The sequence below is a fragment of the Metarhizium acridum genome (assembly GCF_019434415.1).
Source record: "Metarhizium acridum strain ARSEF 324 chromosome Unknown scaffold_141, whole genome shotgun sequence".
NCBI classification, from domain to species: domain Eukaryota; kingdom Fungi; phylum Ascomycota; class Sordariomycetes; order Hypocreales; family Clavicipitaceae; genus Metarhizium; species Metarhizium acridum.
In genome coordinates this window covers 2,087,875-2,109,068 of record NW_027094020.1, presented here as the reverse complement: position 1 = coordinate 2,109,068, position 21,194 = coordinate 2,087,875, and the positions used below count along the sequence as shown (strand labels likewise).

Here is a 21,194-nt window from a genome sequence, read left to right as displayed (position 1 = left end):
AAAAAATGATGACTGCCATGGCGCAGGGATCTTCTGAGAGGTTCATCTCTGCTTTGGTATATGTACTTTAATTTCTCGATGTAGACCGATGCTACTCCGTACTGTCTGGCAGACCGATCAGACGGTTGGTTCTCCGTACTCCGTACTCCGCAAGATGAACAGCCACTACGGCGGATTTACCCGGAAACTGCAGTGCGGCCAGCGGTTGCGCTAAAATGGATACACGGACAGGTAGACGCTGCTGGTCATATTTAGTAACCAAGATGATGGGACTCTCAGGCTACTTGGGAGTCCCACAAGAATGGATGACAAGTGCTCGCTGCCCTCAACTCCAGTCAATGGCTTTTCCTTCAGGGTTGCCGGCAATAGGAAGGCTCCTTGGATTTGAGATGAGATGGTGTTTGCGTTGTGTTTCGAGCTGCCTGTCGATACAAATCTCCCAGCCTTCGGTAGCCACTTGCTCCATATTGTATCGTATGTACGTGCCAGAAAGTGGTGTGGTCCTTGTTGTCAGCAGTTATCTGATGGATCGAGCTGTAACAATCCATTGCTCGGAGAATTGACGTACGTAGTTGTCCACCTCCCGGACCACCACTCTTCGATTTGCCACAGGATATGCCACTAAGATCCCTGACACGGTTTGCAGGTTTCTCTGCTCCCTACTCCGTAATGAGAACTGTTAGCTGGCTATGTAAGCTGCGGGGGCTGGGGCTTGCACACCAGTTTGACCAGGGACGATTCGTTCAAGCCTCTCCCGTTGGCCCGTAGCCCTGCAAGGTCTTTACAAAGATTTGTAAACTGCGTACTACGAGTGCAACGACGTACAATAGAGTAAGTAATGGCCATGTCTTCACCCCTCCATCTATGATACCATGTACTCCGTACGGGAATATGAGATGCTATTTTCAGCGGGTTCGAAATGAAGAAATTAATATCAGACAGCGATTGGGTGATGACGACGATGGGTTATGAGCACGCTAGGTAGACGCTTTGACATTTGGATGTTGGAGCGATCAACTCAGTGCTGAACCGAAAAAAAAAAGGTCTACATGTATGGTTTATGTTGCTCCTTCCGTGAAAAATGTTGGTCGCTATTGGCTATTGAGATGCCAACTGGCAAGAGTCGGATAGTTGGCAGCGGGCCTGCAGCCAGAGGCTACTTAGTACTCCGTACGGTAGTACCAGAGCACTGAGCTCCCCCCTTCTCCCCGGCCCCACGGTCACCCCATCAGTGCGTCGGCGTCAGTGTCAGGGATTGTGATTAAACTTTGCGGTGATCAAACAATCGAGAGGGCAGGTACGACCCTCCCGCAGCTGTCATCGATGATTGTTATGTGCGAGTCAATGTACATACAGTGGGTACAGGTAATTCCGAGTTTAGCCCCATTTTACACCAAAACTCTTACTTTTTAAGTGCTTATAATTATATTATATTTTATTATATTAAATAAAAAAAATTACTTTTATATTTAAAATTACTTAAAGATTATATATATATAATTTTTTTATATTAATTTTTATTATTTAATATAATATAAAGCTTTAAAGTTAATAAAAGTACTTTTACTAAGAAATTTATTAGTAAAAGTACTTTTAATATTTTTAAAGCTTTATAAGTAAGTAAATAAAATAATAAAAAATAAATAAAAATTATTTATATAAAGTTTAAGTAATAAATAATTTATTTAAGTTTTAAAAGCCTTTTTAAGTATATTATTAAGCTTAATAATTAATAATAAAATATATGAGTTTTAGTGTAAAATGGGGCTTTGCTCGGAATTACCTACGATCCACTGTATGTGTGTACCTGTCAACCAGCAAATCCAACAGCCCTTTTGCGCCCGCCCTGGCATTGTCGTGATTGATCTAGATGCAAGTCAAGCATCAATGTTGCTGCCACATCCGCTCTTTCAATTAAGCCTCCCTCCGTCTCTTTATCCCGATGAGCCTCACTCGACCTGCTAACTGCGCATCCTTGGTCCTGTGCGGATGGTTACATAGCTATCCAACGTTTGCTTGTGCTTGTTGTACGTAAGTGTTGCCAACGCCGGTTGCGACTTTGCTTCTTTTCGTTGGCATCAGGCCATCAGGTTCAGGAGCAAAGCATTGCGACCGGGACCAACAAAAAATTTACCCCTGTTCTGGTCCCTTTTCTTACTCATTCTGCAGTCTTCTCCTCTACCTGATACCCAGGCCAGGAAGTCGTACTCCGTCCGTACTTTGTGCTCTTGGGCCCCATACAAAACAATAAGCCGTCACTTCGCGATGCCATCTCCCACCCCCCCTTCTGTTGGTCATTGGTATTTTCTCATATGGCTGAGCAGTGTTAGGAATTTGCTCGCCCCAGCGATCCAATCCCTTCAGAAGCCCTGGCTAGCACTAGCTAGCTTTCCTTATTTCTGAGACCCTGCTTGCCTGCCTAGTCTCCTGGTCGCCGTCGCTCTCAGACATTCCCGTCCCATCTTGGGCCGGCAGCCATTACGTCGAGAATGGCGCCTATCGCGAGGCGGATCTGTGCCGCTTGTCTTGGATGAGCCCATCCAGTCCAGCCCATGTCCCGTCCTCCACACACCCCCTACTTGCAGTCACTCAGATCACACACTCGATTGCCCGACTTTTGTTGGTTTAATAATTCACGCCCTCCTATGCGTCAAGAAAATGTATTTGATTGTGCGTGGCCCCAGACCTACCCGTGGGCGGAATGATGTTGCGGCTCGTGAAGACATAATCCGGGTGCCCCTGTTGTATTGTTCGACAAAAGGTACAAACCCCATCATTACCGATCACAGCTGCAGCTGGAAGTGAGACTAGGAAAAGCAGCTATCATGGACGCTACCGCCCATCTTCCCGAGCTGGAAGATGGTCTTTATTGCACTGAGGTGATGCACCTGCGTGCTGGCAAGTCAGAACTTCTATATGATCGCGAGCTGTTGAAGAAGGCTCACGGTTTGGGCATCATGGCCACCTTGCCGTCTGTCGCAGAAGCTAAACGTGTCACTTCGAGTGCGTCAGATTCAACCGAGTCTACCTCACGAGAGCAGACATTTTCCACCATTTCAGAAGCGTCAACAACATATCTCACGCCTCACTCGTCTATATATGGTGGGGTTAGTCCAAAGCTCTCATCCTTCGACAGCAACATCAACAGACCTCATTGCAAGGCTTTGAACTTTGCCTCGTATGAAAAGTACATTTCCCAAATCGACACCGTTCACGAAGAACCAAAGTTCCGGAAGCCAAGTCTTGTGATCGAAAGCTCTGGACAGAGCATATTCAGCGTTACCACGCGGAAGAGCATATCAGGTGTAACCACAGGATTCCGAAACAGAATGAGACTCAGAAAGAAGCCAACTCGCTTATTTGACACTCCAGTGTATGTGAACAAGCTCTTCTTCTGAGCTCCTACTGACGGCCTATCCTTCCAGGCCGGCCATGACTCGGGGTATGCTAACTTGTGTTCATCACTTAGCTCCTGCTTCGCCTGTCAAGCTGCCTTCAACAAGACCAACGGACTGAAAAGCTTACCATGCGGCCATGCACACTGTACCGATTGTATCAGGGACCTGGTGATTCAGGCCATCAACCATGAGACGCGCATGCCTCCAAGCTGCTGCGCCCAGCCAGTGCCAGCTGATGCCCTGAAGCAGTCTCTTGATCTTGATGTTCAGGAATCGTTTTTGAAGGCAGTTCATCAATATAGCACGCCATCCGAGTCGAGGATCTTTTGCTGCAGCACGTTATGTGGGGAGTTTATACCACCCTTGAAAAGACTAGACCCCAAGTTGCCTTCTGCAGTTACTTGTCTGAAGTGCCAGACAAAAGTTTGCTCTACATGTAAGCAGCCCGCGCATTCCATTGGTACTCACTGTCCCGAAGACTGGGAACTCTTGGATGCACTCAAGATTGGGGGACGAAGCAGCTGGCGCCGGTGCTATAGATGTCGCAAGTTGGTAGAGCTTTCGGATAGTACTGGCCCGACGACATGCGCCTGCAGCGCACAATTCTGTCACTCTTGTGGAGGTGTCTGGGATAGCGCAGTCGGCTGTCCCAATGTTTGCAATGGGGAAGAAGGATTGGCTAAAAGGCGAAAGGAGGAAGCGGAGCGAGTAGCGCGGGCAAAGGCGGAACGAGAAGCCGAACGACAGGAGTGCGAACGACGATCGGCATCACACCCCAGCATGATAGCATTGAGGTCATCCCAAGAGCAAGAGAAGCAGCGGTTTCTGGACTTCAGATGCTCTGCTGAGAGCTCTCTGAAAGCAAGGCATGCTGCGGAGGAGATTGCACTAATGAACCAGCAAGCCGAGGAAGAGGGACAGCTGTCTCAGAAGCATTCAAAGGAAACCACCCAACTTGACGATCGTCAAATTGCGGAAGAGCTAGAACTTCGACAATCACTAGAGCAAGCAGAGAAAAGCATTCGAGTACGAATAAAGCATATGGAAGCCTACTGCGATGGTTTAGGGCAAAATCCAAACGGATCAGCCCTGCCACCACGGGTTGTTACCGAGCAAAACCTTCGAGATTTGGGGATCCAGTATAACTTGCGCGACGACATGGAAAGACAACATCAGTCCAAGATCAACATGATGCGAGATCGCCAGGGGAAAAGAATGGAGGAGCTCCTCGAGAAGCATGAAGCAGATCTCCAGGTTCAAGCTGAAGAGCAGCGAAAGGCAAGGGACGAGTTGGTCAACAAACACAAGGAAGAAGTAGGACAATTTCACAGCATCTTCGACGGGCGTCAATCTCGAAGTACGGCAAGGTGGACCTTGGCAATCGAGGTACTGTGCAAAGAGCTGCAGGAGCAAGACGGCTTGAAATACGCCGTGGTTGATGCACCATGCTGGCCGGAAAACGCTTTGCCAACGGTGGTTGAGTCCTAATAATATATCATGAAGGCATTTTCTCAAAACACGTTTACATCTTGTGACTAGTCCGGTGACGACGGACGTTATACCCCGTTTATTCATGCTTTTACTACGATGAAATACTTTGACGCAATTTCTGATTCGCCAACATATATACGTATTGCCTCCGCATGTCTTTTTTCATTTGTCGGGTTTTTCATTTATAATCTAACTTAATTACTGACCTTCCGAGACTCATCATCATTCACCGTGGAGACCTGGTTGCGACAGGTTGTCAACATCTCATATACGTCAATTGCTTTGAAGCTGCTCAATGTCTTCACTGCAATCTATCCTTGATTCGTTGGAAGGTACTTATTTGTACAATTAACAAATGGGTCCTGTGTCATGACAGAGTGGGAAGTGGTGGATAAAATAGTATCAGACTCATCTCCAAATGTGCAATTGAGCGAAGAAGATATCCTCATAGTCATCCTGCCGCAATGCTTAATTGGTGACGTCTACCCGGCTGAGTTATAGCTGCATAAGCATGAACAAAGATCCATGGTGCTGAAAACACAGGGAATATTCCACATCAGGGTTTGTTCAAAGCCATTTTGCCAACAAGCCAATTTCTTCACCTCGACAAACTCCATGGCTCGTCTTGGCGATTCCGGGTTCGCCACTGCCGAAATTATAGATAGTTTTGTGGAATAGGAACCTTGCCAAAATAATCAGAGACGTGGTTGCGCCAAGTAGTTGTTAGGCGGCCGCAGACAGGCCAATTCGACTAGGTAAAGTCGGTCGTTACGTTTGACTCTGCTTAGGTATTGAATCACAGTTTCATGGACAAGATTAGGAATGACTGTCCACTCGACATCGGCATGAACCCCCCTTGACAAAATGTTAGAGTATCAGATTCAGACCATAGACTATTGGACTGGATGGCAGGTATTTCGGGAAGCGAGATGCCGATCAAGAACTCACAGTCAGTGCGCGCCAGCCACCCAAGCACGATCTGAGAGAAACAACAAGGAGTCTAATTATGGAATGAGTCCTCACTATGTACGTAGTAGTACGAGGCGCCCCGCAAGGACACAACCTGGTAGGGGGTGGGCTGGCATTGCTTGTTACACAAATTGCAAATATGACACGTCGAGTGGGCTTGGACGGTCAAAACCAGCATTTCGTTTTGTTGGGTGGTGACCAACATGAGAAACCAGAACATGATGCCCCGGTGTGATGAGTTGGTTATTACATAGTTACTTGGCAGCTTGCCTCGTTTGTTCCTAAGCGAGTGTGTAGTGTAGCTTTTGCGGGAGAACATCATTTCCCGGGTTCAACTTGTAGCGGATGCCTTTCAAACTGCAACTGCGAGGCTACTTAACGATAACTAAACTCTTGTACTCCGTACTTTACACATCAGTGTACGGGACTATGATACACATGTTTCTTTCGTCTGTCAGCTGCCTACCCTTCGTCTGACTATTGCGATTTGTTGGATCTCACCACCATAACCACGGGATGAGGGAACGTTTATAATCTTTCCTACATGTATGTACACAGAGTCCAGAGCATAGGTTGATTTTAACAGAACCCGGGCATGGCAAGAACACGATGCTCCAAATAGTCCTCACCAGCAATGTTAATTAATACACCCTGCGAGACGAGCTTCCCAATGAAAGCTCCAGTCGTCTGGCGCTCATACTTGATGCCGTTATAGATCTTGGCACTATATATACTATTACTCCTGCTAGGTGTTTCCTGCAGAGGACATGCCTTGTCAAGCCTCTGTATATCCTTCCATTCGCGGAAGACCATTTGGCGGTTGATGGAAGGTGTTGCTGCGGCGGCCTCTACCGCCTGCCCTCGATCCATGATCTGACCATCTGCCTGCTTTTGAGCAAGTCCGATTTCGCCATGTGCCAATACATTGGCTTCCTTTGTAAACCCTACGCCCTGCCATTGGCTTTCGCGAGCTCTAGTCTCGCAGTTTAGGGAATGGATAGGTAGTGGTCCAGCCCGGCCCCAATACATCGCGGCAGCCTCGAAAGGTCGGACCTGTGCAAGTTCGCACTCGGGATCGCTATGTGCGATATATCGCTTCTTGGACTTGACCCAATTTGGGTCCTTTGAGAGACGGTACTTGGCCGCTTGCACGGCAGCCTCCTCATCACCCGGAATGCGGCCTTCGGCTTCTCTGTATTCACTTAGAATTCGGATATATTCCTTTATTTGCAAATGATCCAAGCCGTGTAGATTCTTGGAAAACTTGATTTTGGAGAACCGAATCCAGCATCTGCCAGAACCAGGGGGCAGGGGATACTCCTCGGCCTAATGACTCCCCGTGTTTTGTTTCCGGTAGAACGTGAGTTTGTAGGCGACCTACGGTATCTATGAATCCCGTAACGGCGTGCTTTCTGTCTTCTTGGAGAACCTGGGAGTCTATCCAGGTCCCGAGCAGAACGCCCTTACTTTGGGCAGCACGCTGTCTTTCGGCGCCTTTTATTCTTCTGTCGTCTAAATGAGAATATGCAGAATCCTCTGGAAAACATTCAGTTCCCTCGTCAATATTGCTCTCCCAAGTTCGGCACCAGGTTGACGTGCTTGTCAGGATGACTCGCCCACGAGCCATGGCTTCGCCCTCAATGTTGTTATCGGTGTCTGAGTCACTATGAGATTTATTCCTTAGTGAGTGTTCGCATTTTGTTTCAAGGTGGTGGAAAGTTGACCGGAATAGATTGGTTGACAGGTTGGGCAAACGGAAATATCTGTTCTAGGGAGCAAGACCCCGAGAAATAAGACAGGAAGAACCACAGTATGATACTCACATGACTGGTGTTGTGTTACAAACATCGATTTCTTTATTGAGCCCTCGAAGAGAAGCAGAGGCCGATGAGGTTACTTGAGTTGCTACTGACACTGCCGAGACGTCAGTCAACTCAGATGGGCGTAGCGACGTCGGAAACTGTGAGCTGGACGCGTTCGCTCTCGTGCCCATGATGAGTGGCACTCGAGTAACGAGAAATTGCGATGAATGTTGAAACATGTTGCAGAGTAGATACAGCTGGTGATGTTCATACAATCTATACTGACGGACGTTGGTAAGCTTGCGACTTTTATAACGCGTCTCCAGGCATCAGGGGACTAGCTAAGAATCCCCGGCTTTCTCATCCGGTTACACTACCAACACAACACGGTCAGGCAGCGGTGAACAGGCTGAACAGGCCGAACATCGTACCGTGGTTCATTGTGGTTCATTGACTACTGCGTAGCTCAGTTGACCCAACCTCCTGGTCTTCATACCCTGCTCCGCATGCGTCATCGTGATTGCCCGTGCTTTGGGTGGTTACACAGACTCGAACTACTACATTCTCTCCTGTCTTACATCAACTAGCTTGTATTGGATGCAGCGTCGGTTGCACTGGGAGGCCCAAGATTGTAAAGTCATGGATATTTCAGAGCTCCAAGGACAGCATTAGCTTTTCTCATCTGAGGCCGGTCCAGCAGCTGAAATCGAGTGTACAATATGGTCTGTGTTACCACTGCCTTCAAAGTCTCATTGACTTTGTTTATATTCTTTTACAAATATTCTGAAGGCCAGTCGCTGCAATTTCGCCAACAATCATGTCCTCCAGGCTTGGAGCAACTGGCTGTGCGTAACTGCGTCTCAAGGCCACCCACAGCCCTGAACAGGCCGGTACGATATCTGCATCGTTCTGTTGCGAAACTAGACCTATTAGACACACGGTTATTAGAACATAGTGCACGTTTAAACATCCGCACGAGGCACTTTTACGGGGCATTTCTGTTTGTTCCTCGACTTTGTTCCTTGGCAAACAGTTGTTATCTTTGGCGAGCAAACACTCCCCGAGATAACTCTGCGTGTCAGCGTACGACTGGTTGCCAGGCTTCGGCTCTTTAACGACTCACCACCCCCTATTCAAAGTCCCTTGCTGTAGCTACTCACTCCTCTCGGGTAATTTGAGGCCTAAGACACGACCCGGATCGTTTCAAGGCCTCATCCGCCCAGTCTCAAGACAACGCTTAAAGATAATGTCCCATACGGCCTTTCCCACGCCTCAAGATGCGTAGCGTAAGGGCATTTGGCTGTGTTAGTGGAGCTGTTGCTGAACGAAGGACAGCACTTGAGTCATAAGATATCCGATGCTAGAGAGCCCAAAGAAGCAACCCAATTATTGTCCAGAAAGGGATTTTGCAAGATCCAAGGGAAGAGTAGGAAGGGATTTATAAATTGCCGAAATCTGAATAGACCAATCCCTGCCCCTGAGGTAATGCAGCAACATAATTTATCAGGATGTTTTTAGACACAGCACCTACCCTAAGACGGGATCTAGGTTCAAAATCGTATAAATTCCATGGGGCTTATGCATTGTCGGATAATAAGTTTATCCGGCATTCACTTTTTACCCTCTGGTCCCTCAGCATCGGGGTTGCGTTTGGGGTTTCTCAGTCCACACACGTGACTTTTGTCGGTTGGCGTGGCCCACCGGCTGCCCACCACAGGGGACTGTCGAAAACCCTGCTTAATAGCACAAAATAGCTGCGTCCACTTTTCACACGACCCAAGGGAACCTTTTGCCAAATTTCGCTTTTCAACACCACACGTCTCCCGTCGACAAATACAAAAGCACAAATTTCACAATGGATTCCTCAAAGGCTCCCGTCAAGCTGGTCAAGGTGACCCGAGTCCTCGGCCGAACCGGTACGAAACCAAGCCCATCCTCTCCTCTCCCGACATGTCACAGGATGCCTGAAAAATATTGGAATTTGGCTCTTGTTTGCCCCATCTATGTGTTTGGATAACTACGAACTCGAGAAATTCCGCTTGCATACCACGCATACCGCCCCAAGCCTAGCCACTTGATAAAAATTGTTTCGATGAATCAAAGAGATGAGGATCTACTGGGCTATGGCAAGGCTAACATGTTGAGGTTGATAGGCTCCCGTGGTGGTGTCACCCAGGTGCGCGTCGAGTTCATGGACGACCAGACCCGATCCATCATCCGAAACGTCAAGGGACCCGGTATGGCAAATCCTTCCCCTTCTCACAGTGTCGCCACGTTCCAACAGGTGACATTGGTGATGCAAATTGAGTGATGGGGGAGTTGTGTCATGACTGACCCATTGTGCTACATAGTTCGTGAGGACGACATCCTTTGCCTGCTCGAGTCTGAACGTGAGGCCAGACGTCTGCGATAAAGAAATTACTGGTGGCAGACGATGTTGCGTGGGAGGGATTGCATGGAACGACTATGAACGGATGACGAACTACGGTTGTTGTTGATATTAGAGTGCATGGGCGAGGATTGTTTTGCGACGATACAAAACAAATCAGGTCGAATTCTTCGGGGTTGAGGCGCTGGACAATTGTCTTGCTTGACGGTATAAAAATGGATGTCAAGTTAGCATAGCCGGCAGGCTACCTGGTCGGAAAATATCAAGGCTCGTTTCTCTTCACTGTGTTCAGGAATCCGAGCTCCGTTTTTCATCAGTATAAAAGGACGGATTTGGGCAATAACCTATTTTTATTTTCTCTGGATGTTGGTTTTGTGGTGCAGTGTGCTCTTGTGTTCTGGTTGCTGCGAGACAAAGATGAAGCGCGGCTCATGGTGCGTCCATTGTTTGCATTCGACCCGTGCCGTATCCAGACCGGAACAGCAACTACCAACAATGGTAACGTGTATGCGCGTGGTGTGTTTGCTTGGAGATGGGAGTTAGTTCGGCGTCCCTCTCTCACCTGGCAAATTTTTTTTTACTACTACTCGGTGTGCTCAATGAGCCCATTTCATCGATTGGAGTCCGTAGTCCAAACAATGTTTGCGCCAGCAACAGCAACATGGTAGCCCAGACACGAATGATACGTCTCGAGTTATGCAAAGGCGTGTGGCGTAATTTGTTATTATTTTTTTTCCCTTCCAAATTTACCAGGTTCTCAGTATCTATGGAGCATCCGACGTCTGTGCTGCTTGTCTCGGGCGGGAGCTGTCCCCGTAAATAGATGCAGATGATCACGTCGGGTCATAATTTTCCTGCGAAAGAAAAAGCGGAACAGATGGGAATGCGAAAGTATGTGCTACTTTTTACGAAGCAGACGAGAGTGTATGTTGGCTTTGAGCAGCAGTCAGCCGAGTTGCCGAGAGCAGTCTGGTGGCTAAACGACGGACGGACGGATTGTCGCTTCTTCAGCAAAGTCGACGAGGTCGGGCACATGACAATCTGCATGGGCCCTCGTGTATTTATTGTCGCATGGCCGTAGCCGAGCCTTGGCTCCAAGCACAGTCACTTTTGGGTGGCGGGAAACGTGGCTCAGCACGGCACCTTGTCGTCATCGCATGGCCGGGGGAATTCCGTGCCTGTCCCTGGCCCAGGCTGTTGTCGACCAGACGACAAATACCAGACGAAAGAGCGTAAGACAAGACCAGTGTGAAGCAGCCATTGTGGTCTGGCGTGGAGGTTGCACACAGCACAGTACGGGGAAACAAGGCACCAAACGCGCAAAACAGGCTGCAGGCTGCAGGCTGCAAGCGACAAGTGCAGATAGATGCAGATTGATAAATTGATTGCCCGACAACTTGGACTTGTACATTGAGCTCGCAGCCAAAGGCCGCTGACTGTTCTTCGTCAATCGGGTCGAATCCTCGTCTTTGTCAATTCGCATCAACACTGGCATTGGTACTGGCATGGGGAAGGGCAAGGGCATCGGCTTCGGCACCGCCATCTCCAACCTACATACATAGTACAGGTCTCCTACGCTTTCACATTCATCCGTCCATCCATCAATCCATACATCTACAATACTTACCAGACACGCCACCTCGCCTCCCACACCCGCGTGGCCGTGCATCTCCCATCTCCCATCTCTATCTCTTCTCGAATCCTTGGTCCGAGGGTTTTGCTCCAGGGCTCAAAAGTCTCAAAGTGCTCAAGTAGACTGGCGGCGTCGGGCGGCGGGCTTCGTTCCACCTTGACGCGGGAGGAGAGAGGAGCACCAAGAGCTAGACTAGTACCGAGTTACTTTAATTTGTGTTGCTGGTATCCGCCATAAGCAGACAAACTGGTCAGGAGGCGCAAGCCGCTGCATCGACACCGAATACAACTTCATCCCACGACCTAGGTACGAGCCTGTTTGCAGAGGCCCTTGCGACGAATCGCTGCTGCAAAGCAGCCATTGCTGACTACAAAACCGGCCGGCCAAGAAGGTTCCCCCTCCCCGCATCTCCTCAACGAACGAGGGCTTTGACCTTGTACCTTGTGCCACCATGGCCGACTTGCGAAGCTCCAACGACGACGATGCCTTGCCGCATTCTCAGCAGCACCAACAAGACAGGTCCATTAGCTTGCTTACCGACGAGCTCAAATCTTCGCAACCAGACGCCGAGGCCACGGGCCTCGAGAACAGCTCAGATGGCAATCAGAGCGGCGAGGGTCGGGGTCGTGACATTGACGCGTCGCAGCAGGGACCTGGGCCGTCGACGGCACCTCCAGCAACGGTTTCCGGAACCCAAGAGCAAGCCAAGCCAACCGTCGACCCAACAGTGGCGAAGCATGTCAACGATGTCATGACTTCAGAGGTATCTACCGGTCACCCTGTGCGCCTCCCTATTGGCGCCTCATGCTAACATCGACCAGCTGGGCATCCCAACCCTGTTGAACCGACTCAAGCAAAGCCTAGCCTCGGCCAAGGAATTCGCCCTGTTCCTCAAGAAGCGCTCAGTACTCGAAGACGACCACGCCCAGAGCCTTCGCAAACTGTGTCGGCTTACTCAGGACAATGCGCGCCGACCCGAACATCGCCAGGGCACCTTCTCCAAGTCTTACGATGAAATGGTCTTTATTCACGATCGCATGGCCGAGAACGGATCACAATTTGCCGCTTCGCTCCATCAGATGCACGAAGACTTGCTGGAATTGGTGGCAAACGGCGAACGAGGGCGCAAAATGTGGAAGGCAAACGGTCTGGCTGCCGAGCAAAAGGTAGCCGACTTGGAGCAGGTCATGCGCAAGAGCAAGGCCAAATACGATTCTCTGGCTGAGGAATATGACCGTGCAAGGACAGGCGAGGCCAGACAAAGCGGAAAGATGCTCGGCGCATTCAAGGCTCACAAGTCTCCAGCACAACAAGAAGAGGATTTGTTGAGAAAGGTTCAGGCGGCTGATCAAACATATTCGGCCCACGTCCAGTCATTGCAGGCCGAAAAGGCTCATCTTGAGAAGTCTGCTCGTCCCGAGGCCGTCAAGGCCCTGCGTGAGCTCATCTCCGAGACCGACTCGGCTGTGACACTGCAGATGCAAAAGTTTGGTGAGTTTGATTGAAGCTGTCCCACGCATGACCATGGCTATCCGACTTGAGGCTGACCCTTTTTTGCCTTAGCCGCTTTCAACGAGAAGCTCCTGCTCGGCAACGGCCTGATTATCAGCCCGTTCAAAACCCAAGGCGCCCAAGGAGCTGGTCAGCCGCGAAGTTTGCGCCAGGCAGTTGCCGCCATTGATAACGAGAAGGACTTCAACGACTTTGTGGCTGGCCAGCATACCAGGATCCAGCCCTACACGGAGGTCAAATATGAGCGCAATCCGGTATGTTCACTGTCCCTTTCCGCTATGGACGCTGTTCACTGTTCTAACTCGCCGCATCAGCTTTTGATCAACAATCCATCGTCCGTCAGCCAACCTCCGCCCCAGAGTATGCATACTATCCAGCCAGTCGGAACATCTGGGCCACCTCCTCCAGAAGGCCCCAACTCCTTCGGTGCTGGCTCAAGAAGCAGCGTCGGCAATTTCGGTCCCATGGGTAGCCTTGTTTCATCACAGGGCCCTCCTGCATCGCAAGGTGGCAAGACCGATTCCAACCGGCCTTATGCCCAAACTCACGGCCGCAGCTTCAGCCAGGGCAATATGTTGAGCCAGCAGGTCTCTGCCTTGCAGCAGCAATTCTCGAGCAGGAACTCTGCCCAACCGGCGCCGAGATACAGCAACACCGCCAGCTCGCAAGGACCGCCGCAACTTGGCGCTTTGCCCTTCCAGGGCTCTCAGCCATCTCCACAGTCCTCGACACCACCTCAAGGAGCTCCGTTTCAGCCTTCAACGGATCCTCGCAGCAGCGGTCCTGCATACGGTGGTGCGCCGCCTCCGGCCTATGCCCCGACACCTGGGAACGACCAGTCTGCTGCATCCAAAAAGGTCGTATTTGGTCTAACACTGAACCAACTGTATGAAAGAGACGGTCTGGCCGTGCCAATGGTGGTATACCAGTGTATCCAGGCTGTGGATCTCTTTGGCCTGGGCGTTGAGGGTATCTACAGACAATCGGGCTCAGTAACCCACATCACCAAGCTTAAGGGCATGTTTGACTCAGGCAAGTCGCAACACTATACATTTAAATATCACTGTCTCGCATGAACTAACCTCCGGTCAGACTCATCCGACCCTGCTCTGGACTTTAGAAACCCCGAAAACTTCTATCACGACGTAAACAGTGTAACTGGCCTCCTGAAGCAATTTTTCCGCGACCTTCCTGATCCCCTCTTGACAGCGGAACACCATAATGCCTTTGTCAATGCAGCCAGTTCGTAGCCTCTTTATCCACCCATCGAACCCGCCCGGTATTGTCAGTCTGCTAACCGCCGAGTAGAAAACGAAGACGACATTGTGCGCCGCGACTCTCTCCACGCCATCATCAATGCCCTCCCTGACCCCAACTACGCTACCCTGCGCGCCATGACGCTCCATCTCTACCGCGTCATGGACAACTCCCACGTCAATAGGATGAACTCGCACAATCTGGCTGTTATTTTCGGCCCTACCCTCATGGGCTCCGATCCCAGCACGGCCATTGCCGATGCAGGGTGGCAGATTAAAGTCATTGATACGATTTTACAAAATACATATCAGATATTTGATGATGATTAAAAACGGGACGGCAGGTTTGTCATCATGGGGCTGCTGGTCGAAGATGTTTTATTTCTTTTTTTGTGCGGGGCTTACCATTGCATTTGGCGTCTTATATTCTTGTTTGGTACATTGCCAAGTGTATGATAATCGTCGGTAACGGAGGTAATCTGTTTATAGGAGCAGCATGTTTGCATGTTTATTCAAAAGCTCCTACCATCTCCGTGAAACAAATGTGCACAAAGCATAAACGGATATAGTAAAGGGTTCATATACTCGATTGATGTTGAAGTCTATTCATCCAAGATGGAAACAAAAACCTCCACTCCCACCATGCTTGAAACAGAAAAAAGAAAAACAATTCCATTCGAACCAATGCCCGTCATCCAACATGGTAGATGCAAGAAAAAAAGACGCAACTGCATGCCAGCATCTCATGCGCCAAGACCTCACCCATCCATCATGCATAAACAAAAAAAGCAGTCTCCATCCAGGAAAAGAACAAAGACAGCAGGAAGATGCAAAATCCCGATACTGATATATCAAAAACAAGACCTCTTGTGGCTCTTTTCTTCAAAATCCCACATGACAATGTATGTTGTTGCTCTCGCTTGGTTCCCAGTTTGGTCGTTATTCATGGATATCCCGCAATCCGGGACGGTAAACAAACAATTTGAACATGATGTAGAACAAAATAATGTAAAAGTATGGAAGAAAAAAAAATCAACACGCCGAGAGGGAATCAGAGATGCCTTTGGGTTCATTGAATCCTGATTGCTTCGAACAATCGTAGGCTGAGACTGGTGTCATTTTCGCCCACATTGGGAGTTGGTTCACTGAGGATCTCCCAGCGACGGAGAACAAAGGGGCTCAATCTTTCGTTTAATGTCGGGCCAATGCCATACATTGCCCCCATGCCTCGGGCAGCGGCCGTGTACGGCACCGACGACTTGTCGCGGTGTACGAGCTTTAGGTTCTCGGCAGATGTTGGTCGCGGCGTGCTGAAGAGATAGTACAGACGTGGATCTGATGTGGTGCCTGTGCTTGCTGTGGTACCAGGCAGGAAGAGGATTGACTTGGCGCATTGTGTTCGTAGATCGTCTGGCAGGGCGTCTACTAGGAGTATCGCAACATCGAATATCTGCTGGGCAAGGGACCCTGTAAGTTCCTTCGGAAGAGTCTCCATCTCCAGGAGCAGACCACATAGCACAAGGATAATACGAGCTCGTACTTCGTGGTTGGGGGTCGCGGCGGTCTTCGCTGAGCTACCAGGTCCAGCCGTGGCAATATTTACCGACTCTGAAGAAATGCTGTGTAGTGCAATAAATCGTAGCAGCGTAGGGAGCCAATGCTCCAAGACCTCCTTCTTGGCCATCGCTCGATCCCCGTCTTGCGACGTGACAATCTCCCACATATCGGACAGTTTATCAACCAAGTTGTTTGTGAGCGAGGCAGATCTTGAGGGTGGCTGGCCCGAGATGATGGCCTCGATGACTCCGAGCAGGTTTTCAGCGAGGCGGATGCGCTTCTCGTCCGTCGTGTCGTTGGCCAACGATTCCGATTTGCTCGACGGCATCAAATTCAAAAATCTCGTGTGAGCCTCTGTGTTCAGGCTTTGAGTAATGTCGTCACCAAGACATGGAAGCATCCTCGTCCAAATGATATTCTGAGATTCTATGGCCTTATCCATGGCCTTGGCGAACGCTTCAAATCGTGACGGCTTTTCACCCTCCATATCAGAGGTGCTAGGCAGATTTACAGAGAGGTTTAGGTTGAGTTTGAGTTGACAAAACGGCATTGTCAGCTCGTCCGCAAGAGACAGAATATGGTCAAACGATGGGTGGTGGTCAGAGTTCGCTTCAGGCAATAAAAGTCTGGTGACAATCCTGTGCGCCAAGGATGTTGCCCCCGGAGGAAGCGTGCTCATGTTCAACACTTCTGCAACAATTGCTGAATCGGCCACAACCATGAATCTCATGGTCTCCAAGAGACTATCCTGACAAGCCGTATTATCAAGAGGGAGCAAAGCAGTTCGGCCGGGCATCTGAATAGCTGAGTATTCAACAAGTGAATTGCGTATCAAAGCTAGGAACCCCTTCGCATGCTCAAACTTGGCGCGTTGTTGGTAAATTTGGAATCGATATGTTTCTTCGGCATCGAGCACCGCAGTTGCTGGTAACTTCATGATGATAAGCTGGAGGAGTTCTTGCAAGTACGTTGCAGTCTTTGAGGTCACAATATCGGGAGTGGTGTCCAAAGCCACAGAGCCAGCATTGGCAGTGTGGAGTATTGTCGACATTGACAAACAACCGAAGCAAACAAGGAGCGGAAAGAGTTCCGGCAACGGAGGCCGTGCCTTCAGGGTTCTGATGTGACTGACCCAGTCTGCCATAAGCTTGTCGAAATGAAGGGCGTCCAGCATCCGTAGTCGTGACAGAAGCGACGAAAATACCCTTCGACTGTCATCCAATTTTCCCCAGCCGGATTCCAACTTGATGATGACGTATCGAAAGAGACGATTCATAGTAGGGTGGTCAATGACGTTACCACTGGCGAGGAGCTTGTCGATTTGTTCGGAGACCTCACCTTCAGCCGTTTGAGCTTGCGTTGCCATGCTATCTGAGACGGGGGAGCAGGCGTCAATCGCGTTGGACCGATCGTTCTGGGCCAATTCCTGTGAGAGCTGTTTTGCCAGATCCTCCCTTTGTGGCAACCTCGCAGCCAGGGACGCGAGAGACGCAAGCAGCGAGCGAACGACTATTCCTTGGTCTCGACTCATAGCCTTGAGTCGTTCAATGAATACGTCAAAAAGACTCTCTGCAGTGCCTATAGCCATAAAGATGTCTAACTGCGCGTCAATAGTGTCGACGCAGGCTGCGAGAGTGTCCACGTCTGGACCAGTGGAACAGGCCTTGAGAATACCCGAAAGCATCGAATAATCCTCGACAGTCTCCATCATGGTGCGAATTGAGCTGAACATTGCCAAAGTCATGACAAAGTCGGGCCTGTGAGGTAGTAGGGACGTTATAACATAATACAGGTGAGCTCCAATCGCACTCTGTACTGCCCAGCTGCTATTTCTGATTCTTCGTGATAGCTTCTTCAATGACAAAGGTCTTCGGAAAGGGCCCGAGCCGTTGAGATAAGTTGCCAGGCCCAGAGAGCTATCCACGTATTGCAGCGCCGAGGAAATATCGTTGGCCTCATCACCAACAGAGTAATGTCCGGCACGCCTAAGGAGGCTGCCTCTCTGAGCCATCTGCTCCTCTGGAAGGCAGTGAATAGGCAGCTCTACCAGAAGACGAGAAGGGCAAGGACCGTCGACAGGATCGATTTCCTCAGCACCATGCAGGCCACCACGGCCAATGAGCCATTGCATGTACTGCGCGACTGAGAAGTGTCCGCTTCGCACTAGTTCGCCAACTAGTCGAATAATAAGTCTTTTCCTGATGTTGTCACCAGGGGGTATGTCTCCAAGTGCATCAAGGATTGTCGAAGTAGCGTTGATCCTATGAGCGCCCCAGGACTTCATCAGACCAGCCACAACATAAACCTTGGCCAACCCAGGCCGGTGAAGCGAGGTAGCCCACTCGACTGCTGTTCTCAATATCCCGGCTTTATCATCTGCAGACGCCCAACATCTTGCAGACAGTCCAGAATCACACTTGCCCTGAAGTGTGGAATCTAGCAACTGTACTAAATACTGACGGCCGCTAGATGGTGAGGCCGTATTGGCAACTAAAAGCCTGGTATTCCGTAACTTGACGTTATTATACGCAGCCTGGGCGGCTGCGTCCTCAGCTGGCAACACAAGTCTCAACGTCTCGCCAAGTCGCTGCCAAGCAGGAGGGCAAACAAAACTTTCGGGATTGGTTTTGAGGAGAGAAATGACTAGCGTTGACAGTTGGCTGGACAGTTGAATCAAAATATCTCTGTCTGGGTCATTTTCAATCTATATGCAGAAATTAGCTTCTCATCTAGCCGTCACTGACATGGCTCATCCGTACCGTATTTAAATGCTTTAACAATGCAAAGACTAAGCGCCTGCCACATTTTCGTGACTGCAGCAGATCATTCCAATATATTTGGCCAATTAATATCCACATAGGGATTCTTGACTGCGGACTGTTTTCCAGTCCCGAGATAATCCACTCCAAGTAATGGTCGCGATCGAGTAGTTGTTCAGAGTATAAACATGTTGCAAGACGGATTCTGTAGTCGTTGAATTAGTACCTCCGACATCGATGATATTATGCAGCAAGATCCAAACTTACGCGTATGTCACTTTTGATTTCCAGTCAGGTTCGCCAAATGCAGACACCACCGATTCAATGAATTGTTCAACAAATACAGTCCAATCCCGGATCCATTTCAACTCGCCTCCCAAAACGAATGCTCCGCTAGCTCCTTTCCTCTTGAAGGCTCGGATCTCATTGGCGCCAACACACTTGGCCAACCAGACTGCTCGCTCTGTAGGGACGTCCTTGTTCAAACATTGGTCAAGGAGTGTCCTGCCCCGAATACCATGTGGGATTGTTCTGCTGAGGCGCCTGAGGGATATAGCTGGATTTGCCAAATCCTTTAGCCATATTTCCCGCTTTGTGTCCGTAAGGGTGACCCGAGGCGGAGGTTTAAAGGTTGACGGGGCTGTGATTTGGCCACGGATTCTCCGTTGGTTCAACACGCCCATGAATAAAGTAGATAGAGCATTGAGGCCGCTCCTCTGTTTCAATGCTGGAAAGATAGCAAGTCGTGCTGAGGACGCCTCATTTTGACTACCTCTATCCCACGTGCCCTTTTGTATAGCCTCGGTGCTCCATTCATCCTCATGATGATTGCCGGACCAGGGAAAGAAGTCCGCACTACCAGAAAACAGGCCCTTGCTGAAGGGGTCTCGGCTCCTGGTCTCATGTCTACTCGTATTTACGTATCGAGGGGCCGCGGCAGGAACTTCGACTGTATACGGCTTCGGCCGCACGTCTTTCTTAGTGGAGGCTGGTGTCGGAGCGGCCGGCCGTGTGGAAGGTATGGCCTGCGAGGTTTGGGGTAGTCGGCGCCTGGGCATTGGCATAGGGGGATTATCGCTATCTTGTTGTGAAACCCTTGATAATGCCGGGCTCATATTGTCCGTCTCCATGGGGTCTGAAAGAGGCATCAGGCGAGACGGCGTAAGAGTCTGTGGTGATTCGGTAGCAGATATGGGGCCGGCTGAGATCAGTTCGTTTGACAGTTCGAGCCGTAACTTCGAGCCTTGCCGTCTTGGAGTGGACACATGACGACCCGACATGGTCTCGGCGGGTTCGGCACTGGAATCGAGGGCTGCGCTAGCATCTCGCCGGACTGGTGAAGTTGGAAGGTATTGTTGTTGCGACGACGACGATATACTTCGTTGGTGATGATTAGGAGGTCTTTGGACGTGTAACGTGGAGCCGAGGCCTCGTTGAGGCTGTCGCGGCTGGACACCCATTGGCGTCCTCGAGCTCATAGCTGACAGGGGCGAACGGGCGCCATCCCGACGAATTCTTAATATGTTGATGTTGATGCGGTAAAATTTGGAAGTGTAAAGGCTGATAAGGGCCTAGCGATGAAGCACAAAGTCCCTTTCGGGGGGCATGGGTAAGCTTTTGGCAGATATTCCGCCGCTAGCTACACCACGAAGGAGAAACCGCGCCGAGTGCGAAGGGACTAGATCCCAAAGCCCTGATCGTGTGTCACAGCCAAGGAATCACAGAACTGGGCGCAGAATACCGATCGTGAACGAATTCGGCGTCTCGGTCGGAAGCACAGAGCGGAAAGTGTCGGGGATGTCGACGTGAGGCCCAGAAGATGTCGTCGTGCCTTGTGGTTGAGGCTGGCCGTTGCATGAGAGGAGGTTAGACCAGTCTGGTCGCAGTCGCAGACGTTTAGAGTGGGTATTCGGGGGTGCGGGTGCTGGAGCGGGCGAAGCGAACGAAGCAGGAGCCACACAGCGACACCAAGATGGGAAATGTCCCAAAAAAGCCAAGAGGCAAGAGCGGGAAAGAGCGAGAGGGTGTGTGGGCTGCGCCTGTGGCGAGATGGTGAGAGCTGACTGGGGTTCTGGTAACGCTAAGGCATGATACCCACGTCCGGAAGACGAGGCACGAAGTACTAATCTCGTCTACTGGCACAGTACTCCGTATGGAGTAGGAACCACTACTACGACTTCTCACGAGCTGCGAACTAAAATCGGTCAGTCGTCCACGGCTCAGGTGGCGTGTGGCAGAACAGTGGGTGTGGGCTCCCAAACTGTGGGCTTGGGCGTTTTGGGCTATCTTTGCCCCCGTCAGGGTCAGGAAGCGACCGGAGTTGGAGAACGGTAACCTGGGTGACACCGACAGAGGGACACAGCGGCAGCACCGACAGGATCACTCGGCCCAAGCAGTGCTCTCACCCGAGGATGAAGGAACAGCGAAC

The 21,194-nt window shown here is 50.2% G+C and overlaps 5 protein-coding genes across 5 annotated transcripts; 3 read left to right on the top strand and 2 right to left on the bottom strand.

The window, feature by feature from the left end:
• The first annotated feature begins 1,885 nt into the window (after positions 1-1,885).
• On the top strand, positions 1,886-5,303 carry J3458_009295 (uncharacterized protein). The gene is made up of 3 exons (XM_066119693.1): positions 1,886-2,027; positions 2,170-3,373; positions 3,470-5,303. Exons 2-3 carry the CDS (start codon positions 2,826-2,828, stop codon positions 4,884-4,886), a joined length of 1,965 nt encoding a protein of 654 aa, XP_065975489.1. The 5' UTR covers positions 1,886-2,027; positions 2,170-2,825; the 3' UTR covers positions 4,887-5,303.
• A 1,134-nt stretch (positions 5,304-6,437) lies between these two features.
• Positions 6,438-9,162, bottom strand: J3458_009294 (uncharacterized protein; the record flags this gene model as incomplete). The annotated part of the gene is made up of 3 exons (XM_066119692.1): positions 7,682-9,162; positions 7,240-7,522; positions 6,438-7,184 (listed from the first exon to the last, which is right to left on the bottom strand). The coding sequence occupies exons 1-3, from the start codon at positions 7,897-7,899 to the stop codon at positions 6,438-6,440; spliced, it is 1,248 nt and encodes a 415-aa protein (XP_065975488.1). The 5' UTR covers positions 7,900-9,162.
• A 353-nt stretch (positions 9,163-9,515) lies between these two features.
• Positions 9,516-10,073, top strand: RPS28A (40S ribosomal protein eS28; the record flags this gene model as incomplete). The annotated part of the gene is made up of 3 exons (XM_007809083.2): positions 9,516-9,576; positions 9,814-9,897; positions 10,012-10,073. The coding sequence occupies 3 exons, from the start codon at positions 9,516-9,518 to the stop codon at positions 10,071-10,073; spliced, it is 207 nt and encodes a 68-aa protein (XP_007807274.2).
• A 2,060-nt stretch (positions 10,074-12,133) lies between these two features.
• On the top strand, positions 12,134-14,780 carry RGD1 (Rho GTPase-activating protein; the record flags this gene model as incomplete). The annotated part of the gene is made up of 6 exons (XM_066119691.1): positions 12,134-12,445; positions 12,504-13,173; positions 13,246-13,448; positions 13,509-14,226; positions 14,287-14,436; positions 14,503-14,780. The coding sequence occupies 6 exons, from the start codon at positions 12,134-12,136 to the stop codon at positions 14,778-14,780; spliced, it is 2,331 nt and encodes a 776-aa protein (XP_065975487.1).
• A 739-nt stretch (positions 14,781-15,519) lies between these two features.
• Positions 15,520-20,604, bottom strand: SRB8 (RNA polymerase II mediator complex subunit; the record flags this gene model as incomplete). Its single annotated transcript, XM_066119690.1, has 3 exons — positions 19,034-20,604; positions 18,767-18,971; positions 15,520-18,711 (listed from the first exon to the last, which is right to left on the bottom strand). The coding sequence occupies exons 1-3, from the start codon at positions 20,242-20,244 to the stop codon at positions 15,520-15,522; spliced, it is 4,608 nt and encodes a 1,535-aa protein (XP_065975486.1). The 5' UTR covers positions 20,245-20,604.
• Positions 20,605-21,194: the final 590 nt, after the last annotated feature.

What these genes read in the sequence shown, in the direction of transcription:
- J3458_009295 (XM_066119693.1), top strand. Translation starts at nt 2,826, where the DNA reads ATGGACGCTACCGCCCATCTTCCCGAGCTGGAAGATGGTCTTTATTGC. An exon ending in CGCTTATTTGACACTCCAGT is followed by an intron (nt 3,374 to 3,469) that starts GTATGTGAACAA and finishes TTCATCACTTAG; the next exon opens with CTCCTGCTTCGCCTGTCAAG.